Below are 8093 nucleotides of genomic sequence, written 5' to 3'. Positions count from 1 at the left end.
CAAGTTTCAGTGGGCACGAGAAACACCCAAGTGTTTATCTGAACGTAATAAAAATAAATAAATAAGAAGCAATTTAAAAAAATGTCCAATTTCAGGCTACAGCTCTAGAGAGATCTTCAGGCCCGGGGAAGGTCCAGGCTGCCTAAAAGCTACATTTGGAGCAGCAGTGTCTTCGATCTGACATCACTGGGTCCTTCCTCGAGGCTTAACTAAGAAAGAAGGGAATCATCTTTTTGACCCCAGAATAAACCTTCCTTCTTATCCAACCTCATAGGAAATCACTAAAATGTTGGCGTGTGGCTCATCCTAATGAAGCAAGGCAATGAGTTATGTTTCCCGAAGAATCCCAAAGAAAACAGAACACACTGTGATTCCAAATGTCCTTTTTTATATGAGAGCTCTATTCTTATCTTTATCAGCAGATACAGTTATGGGCGGGGGTCTGAAGTCCAGCCTTTCCATTCCACGTGTCACTTAGAGGCGCTACAGAAACCTGAGCCATTGTCTGTCTGTCTGAAAAGATACACACTTGTTCTGGGGGAGGGGAGGGAGGGACACTGGAAATGACACCGTGGCTGGAGGGGGGAAATCATATGATCGGTCTCGTTTATTACCAAGCGAAGCCCAGTACCAGTAAAAATGACACAAAAGTACTTGGTTAAATGAAGGCGAGATCTGGAGTCTGGTCTTAGCAGCCGATAAGCACATGGAGAGTGCAGTAAGAAATTAGCCTGAGGACCCAATTCTAATGGTTACCTAGGCCAATTCCAAGCAGTCTAGTTGGTCTCAAAGTTCTTTTCCTGGGCTCATACCCTCTTGTCCTTTCTCACATGGTTCTTATGCGGCGTCTCCCATATAACTTATTTCCTGGTTCTTCCCATCACCAGGAAAGTCATGAAGGAATTCTGATTTGTCTCCTAACCAATTCACAACCAAGTTAGCCAACAGTTAAGATGGTCCTCAAACTACTAACCAGAAGTCCCAGGAACATCACGAATACATTCTCTCCCCTCCCTCAAGGGACAGTCTTCATTCCTCACAAGCAAACAAAATGCTTCCATGTGCTCAAACCTGTTTGCATTCACTAAGAAGTCAATAAAGTCCCTTTTCTCTCTGCCTTGTTGGGTGTCATTTTTCCCTTGGGGTTTCAATGCTGAGTCTAGAGTACCCTGCTGTAGAAAAACCCAGACTCTGGATCCTCCCCCAGTAACTCCCCAGGGTAGCTGTCAGTCCTTCAGTCGGGCTCTGCAGCCCACCTTTCAACCTTTTCTTCAGTAGAAGCCAGAGAGGGGACCAGGGAAAGGTGAGGAGAGGGGGCAGAGATCAAGTGGAAAGGCGTCTGGGAGGGCTGTGCCGCCTCATTCTGATGAGGACCCTTAGAGGACCTGTCCACGGCGGGCCGATAATGGAGACATGTGCACATACGAGCTTCCCAGGTTCAGGAGCTGCCTGTGGGGAAGAGCCTGGACCCACGATCTGCTGAAACCAAATGGAAGAATAAAACATCTCTTTGTAGTTCACATTTCTAAAACGTAGTTTAAAAAATTGCCCAGCAATGAAAGAAAACGAGAAGTTGGTCCCACTTCAGGCTTGTTTGTGAATACTGATTGTTGGGAAATTAGTAAATGGAAAAAAAGAAAATAAAAATAGAATTACTTTATTAATTTTAGAAATCAGTAATTCCAAAGGGTGCCTTCACCACGGCTCATGTGGTCAACAGCACACCGACTTTGTTCCGCTCTCTGGGAAGCTTGTGATGTGTGCTTCCCCCTTCCCCCGACCCCTCGGAAAAGGGAAGAACAACTTTGGTAGATGATGTTGGGATTTTAGGCTTGTGGGAAGTAAAGCTTAATATTGCAATCTGGAAAAGAAGAGGAAGCAAAATGCAAATAGCCAAAGAGCCTCTTTTATATCATCTCTGTGTGGTAGCAGGAAAGGGACAGAGGAAGCCTAAGTGGGTTTGGGGGGGCGGGAGGTAAAAGGGATAAAAGATACATGTGTGCTCTGATGGGGTATATAACATATCAGTTGAATGTCCCCACTACCAAGTTCAGTCAAAACCCAGCGGATGTGTTATCCCGTCGTCTCAGTAAAAGTCTGGATTGGCTGATTGGCAACAATCTACTGCCATTGTTGCTTGAAGGCTCTGGGGACTGAGGCAGCAAAAAAAAAAAAAAAAAAGAAAAAAAAAAAATACCGTGGACCCCTTGCAGCGCTGGTGGATGCTTCGGCCCCACACCCCTGCTGGAGCGGGAGTAGCAAACAGGTTCTTCCTCCGTGCGGTTGCGGCTCATCTCTTAGTGTGAGCAGGATCTGAAAGAGAGAGAACCAACCGCTAAGTGACCGAAATGAGTGTGGGGTTTTACTTACAGCAACGTCTGGTTTAATTAGCACTACTGAAGACTAAAGAAGTTGTGGCCAAATAAATGTTCACCTTGAACTTGAAGACTTTTCATTTTAACCACTTTTGTTGGAAACCTTTCTAACACACTCCTGTTCTGCTGCTTTGTGTACTTCTCTTAGTTTCTTTCCCTTCCCCTTCCTTCCTTCCTTCCTTCCTTCCTTCCTCCTTCCTTCCTTCCTTCCTTCCTTCCTTCCTTCCTTCCTTCCTTCCTTCCTTCCTTCTTTTTCTCCTGGATAAGAACATTTTATCTCTTTTGCGTCTTAAATAAAAAATGCTGAATATGTTAACCTTTTCTAGAAACTTAAGGTCAGCATTATTAGCATTCGGTGTTGAACTGCATGGAAAAACTGCTTCATGTACACTTCTGAGTTTTTCTAAATCTTTGCTGAATATTGGGTTGTCAGAATGCACTCTGCCTTGGACCACTGTCCCCATCCCTACAATATACACCTACATCCCACCACCCGGTTTAAGACAAGGATATTACTATTACCCTGCATCCCCTGTGAGGCCCTCCCACTGCCTTCCCATTTCCACTATCCTGAATTTTGTGTTTATCCTTCCCTTGTTCGCTTTTTAAAAATAGGTTTATTTATTACATACACTCTGAACCCTAAATATTATGTTGTTCTGTTTTTATAATTTTGTGGTTTTCGATTTGACAGTGCGGCTATAACTATTATTATATGTGATCTCAGCACACAACTGGACAACTTCAGTTATATACTTAGGAGTGTAACTGCTGGGTCATGGACACTTGCATCTTCAACTCTCTAAAAATAATGCCATATTACATTCCAAAGCCGTCTGTACCAATTCCTGCCCCCACCCCCACCCCCAGGGCAGCTTCTCTACCTCCCCTACCTGTGGAGAAGGGGTATTGCCTGAGTTTAAAATATTTGCTAGTCCAGTGGGTATACAATGGTATCCTACTGTGGTTTTAATGAGCATTTTCCCAAATAGGAATGAGGTTGAGTCAAGTATTTATTGTGCCTACATGTTTTTTCTTCTGTGAAATGCCTGGATGTGGCTTTTGCTTATTTTTTCATTGAGTTTACTGTTTATTAATTAAAAAAAAAATAAAACAGCTTTATTGATATATAAGCCACATACCATACAATTCACCCATTTAATGTGTATAATCCAATGGCTTGTACCATATTCAGAGTTGTTTGTCCATCACCACAATCAATTCTAGAACATTTTCATTGAAAGAAGATGAAACCCTATACCTCTTAGCCATCACCCTCCCTCATCTTGTCCTCCAGCCCTAGGCAACCACTAATCTATTTTCTGTCTCTATAGATTTGCCTATTCTAGACATTTCATGAGTGGAATCATCCAGTATGTGGTCTTTTGTGTCTGGCTTCTTTCATAATGTTTTCAAGGGTCATCTGTGTTGTAGCATGGAACAGTACTCTGCCTTTTCATGGCTGAATAATACTCCATTGTGTGTATTTATTCACTCATCAGTTGATGGCTACTGGGGTTGTTTCCGCCTCCTGGATATTAGTAATCATGCTGCTATAAACATCCACATACAAGGTTTTGTCTGGACATACGTTTTCACTTCTGTTGGGCATATACTGCTGGGACATACGGTAACCCTATGTTTAAAAGGTTTGAGAAACTGCCAAACCGTTTCCAAAGCAGTTGCACCATTTAAAAAAATATATACAGCTTGTAAACTATTTTATTATTTCTCTAGAACACTCACTATTATCTAATGTACTGTGTTACTAATATGGTTTGTTGTCTATATCTCTAAGGATTTGGGACTATTTTATTCACTGCTCTGTGCTATGTACCTAGCGTAGATACTCAGTAAATATTTGTTGAGTGAATCAATCTTTCACTTTAACTGGAACATTAGTCCACTCACATTTTTGTGATTACAAATATTTTTATATTTATTTCTACGGTCTTCAGTTGTGTTCTTCTTTAAAGATTTATATTAGCGCGGCAGAGGGAGAGAATCTTCAAGCAACTCCCTGCTGAGCATGGAGCCCGACGTGGGGCTCGATCTCAGGACTCATGAGATCATTACCTGGGCTGAAACCAAAAGTCGGGCACTTAACTGCCTGAGCCACCCAGGTGCCCCTTAAGTTGTGCTATTTGTCCATACTCTTCTGTGTTTTCTTTTCCTCCTTAAAGTTTTATAATTTCTATTCTTTTAGTAGTTTCTCTATTTATTTTTGCATTTGTACATACTATGTAAAGCTGAAATTAATCATTATCTTTACCTTTTCACTCTATAAGATCAAGATCAAGTTAGACAATTTAACTCTGATCATATCCTCTGTCTTTTTTCTTTTCACACCCTCTGTCTTAACATGATATTGGTGTTGGATACTTTCATCCCCCTCCTTTTTATCCTCACAAGAACATTATTACTTTATTGATTATTATGCTTTTATTTGCCCATGTTTTTACACATTCTTTCCTCATAAGTCAGTTTTTGCATCTCAGACCTTTTTCTGGTATCACCTTCCTCTGTTTGAAATATATTCTTTACAATCTTTCCTTTGGTGAAGGTCTACTGATGCCAAGTTCATCTGGGTTTTACATGTTGGAAATGTCTTTATTTCATCCTCATCCTTGAAAGATATTTTTGCTTAAAATACATTTCTGGCGGGGTACTTATTTTTTCTCATCAATGCCAACATCACACTATAGTTTGGCCTCCACTATTGCTGTTGAGGAGTACATTGTATCACTGGCATTCCTTTGGAAAGCCTTCCTTTGCCTCGAGGTGCTTAAATTTAACATCTTTTGTCTTTAGTATCCCAAAGTTTCAGTATGGTGTGTCTAGATGTGGATTTATTATGATTCACTATAGCCAGTTGTATCTTCCATTAGTTTTGGAATATTTTTAGTCATTATCCCTTTAAATATTGTCCCTGTCTCGTTTTTTTTTTTTTCTTTCCAGAACTCCAATTATCTAAAGATCTATCAGGCCTTCTCATTTTGTTTTTCATCACTTTTTCTTTCTGTCCTGAGTTCACGTAATTTCTTTAAATATATCTTTGAGTTCATTAAATATCTTTTCAGCTGGGTCTAACCTGCAGTTAAGCCCACTCATTGATTTGAAAACTGTAATTACTCTATCTTTGCAATTCTAAAGTATTACATAGTTCCTTTCCAAATCTGCTTAGTCATAATTTTAATCTTTTGATTTTACTCACACTTTTACTCCCTCCTTTAATTTCTTTAAACACATGAGAAAATTTATTTTTTATTGTATGTCTGGTAATATCAGTATCTTAGTCTTTGTGGGTCTAATATTGTTATCTGTTATTTTGCTGACTTTTGCTTATGGTGCCGTGTTTCCTTATTTGTTTGGTGATTTTAAACTGTCATCTCGCAGTTCTTAGACCTTCACCTGTAAGAATTATTTGAGATTTGAGTTGAAGGAAGATCCTTCCAGAAAAAATATGCATTTGATTCTACTAGATGCCTGGGGCCACCCTATTAGCTTAGGATCACCTTAGATTAAATTCTCAGTTTGAAGTTTTTCAGGGTATCTAGGGAATATGAATTCACGCCCAAGCTTACACAAGGGCTAGTTTGTGGTTATAAATCATCAGGGGAGAGTCCTCTACTCCATCTCACTCAGCACCCAGGCTCAAGATAGGCAATTTTCTTTCAGTGCCTGAGGGGGTAGAGGCAAAGTGGGAAGGGGGAGGGTTTATTTCTGGTTGACCTTTACATGGAGAATACAGCCCTTTGGGGTCCTATCTTTATGTGAAGGGTCTCCAATTAGATGCTCCACCTGTTGTCCCTGACACCTGCCATAATTCTGGTCCAGAGCTGCTTGGATCTCCACTTCTGCCTGCCGACGCAGTTCTGGGGTTATCAGGGCAGGAATAATACACAGGACAACCATGTTACTGAGTTTTCCCCCTCACTGCCTCTGTGGCCATGATCACAGCCTGGCTCTTGTTTGGTAGGATTTTGAAAAACCGGTCATTGAAGTTGTCCATCTTCTTTTTTGCTTTGATGTCCTGACCTGGAAATTCTTTCTTTTTTTTTTTTTTTTTGAAATGCCTATGGTTCATACTATCTATATCCTAACTTGGCACTTATCAAATAAATGAAGTTACATCTTCTTAGGTTAGTTTTAAAGTCAACAAGCAACATAAGCATAAGATATTATCAGAATTACCCTTAAAAATCTTGAAGCACCTGTAAAAGACATTGTACTGGTTTGGCAACTATTAGAGTCCAACAAACCCAATCTGTCCTCCAGCCTACTGTTCTTCTATTAGCATCATATTAAGTAACTGGCTTGTGCTACTGTAACACAGCAAAAAATAAAAGTATTTTAAACACTGTGATGAACATCTGCCCAGGTGAAGTGATGAGGAGAAGCAGCTAAGCAGGTAGAACTGCTGAGGGAAGAGATCACGCTCATGCTCACTCTGATCAGTAGGTTCCCTGAGGGGATGGTTGACACACTTTCCCAAACCACCCAAATCATTGTTTCTTACACCTTTTTTGAGGGCAGGGGGTCAGGGTGGAGGGCTTTGTCTTGCAGGTGTTGTTCATGTCCTGTGGATACACTCTTAAGTGCAGAGACCGCATCTTACAAATCTTCACATGACCTGAGCTCCTAGCATTTTGCCATGTACATGTTTACACGGGGGCTGCTTGGTAAATACTGGATCGACTGATATGGGAAATGATCAACAGCAGTGCGCCCTATGGGTAGCAAAAGATCGCCAGCTAACAATACAAACTTGGCTTCTGCAAACACTACAGCCTCGTGTGATAAGCAGCAGTCCACGCTCCAGATCAGTGCTCCTACCACCCATCAGTTGTGTGGAGGAAAAGGAAGCACATTTTCAATGAGATCATCTGACTCACGGCTTTTCCAGATCAGAAAAAAACAGAGGATGCATCATGACTTCCATGCCACTAAAGAAGGCCCAGACCTCAAACAACATGAGCTTGTAACTGGAGTTATTTTTCTCCCTCCCAGGTCTGAAGTGAACAGGAGAAATAAAATTAAAAACTTAATTTTTAAAATGATCTAAATGCAAAGGCTTTGTACCTTTGTACCTGATTGTATCTTCTGGCAATGTTCTGGTTTGATAAGAGAGTGAATGAATCACTTTATTTATATCCTGAGTGACATTAGGAGAAAGGGACAGCTGGGGATTGAGGGCCAACCTGCTGGCCCCTCACCTTCCTGGGCGCAGCTCCAGTGGTAGGCATGAACAACACAGGCGCAAGAGCATCAGATCCATTTCCTGAAACACTGCCTGGTGACACGGAAGCGCCGGGCACAGCTGCAAGGGGTTTGTGCAGAGCAGAGGTAGCCCCCGACGCGCTCTGAAGCCAGCCACAGGGGAGAGGGGAGCGAGAGGGCTGACCACAGCAGCACCCCGCGCGCTCAGGCCTCCCGGAACCCTTCTCCATGTCTAGCGAATGACACAGGCACTTGGTTGAACTCTTAGACGCTAAATGCAACCCGAGTCAAGGGTCCATCTATGGGGGAGAATTTCTTTCTGCTTGCAAGTAAGTATAGGATAGTTTTAATAAGATGCTACTTTAAGGAATTCAACTGTAAAAAACTGAAGTCATATATACAAGAAGCCCAATTCTTCTAAGAAAAATGATCCATAACTCATTTTTGAAAACATATTTAACTCCTATAAATCTGAAAAACCATGTTCCTCTTATTCTG

The 8093-nt window shown here is 41.4% G+C and overlaps 1 protein-coding gene across 16 annotated transcripts in view; it reads right to left on the bottom strand.

Annotated features, from left to right (window-relative positions):
* Positions 1 to 118: 118 nt before the first annotated feature.
* Positions 119 to 8093, bottom strand: part of TTLL5 (tubulin tyrosine ligase like 5) — a 274403-nt gene continuing 266428 nt past the window's right edge. For 4 of the 16 annotated variants that reach the window (XM_032405621.1, XM_032405625.1, XM_032405623.1 and 1 more), the window contains exon 34: positions 1730 to 2313. In XM_032405621.1, coding sequence (XP_032261512.1) covers positions 2291 to 2313 — 23 coding nt within the window. In that variant the 3' untranslated portion in view covers positions 1730 to 2290. Of the gene's footprint in view, positions 1480 to 1724; positions 2314 to 8093 lie in introns of those variants that run through there. The other 12 variants (XM_032405633.1, XM_032405634.1, XM_032405632.1 and 9 more) reach the window with 8 other exon arrangements.

Source organism: Phoca vitulina, unplaced genomic scaffold (assembly GCF_004348235.1).
Source record: "Phoca vitulina isolate PV1807 unplaced genomic scaffold, GSC_HSeal_1.0 scaffold7, whole genome shotgun sequence".
Taxonomy (NCBI): domain Eukaryota; kingdom Metazoa; phylum Chordata; class Mammalia; order Carnivora; family Phocidae; genus Phoca; species Phoca vitulina.
The sequence above is the reverse complement of the archived record's forward strand: the minus strand, read 5'-3'. Positions and strand labels throughout refer to the sequence as shown.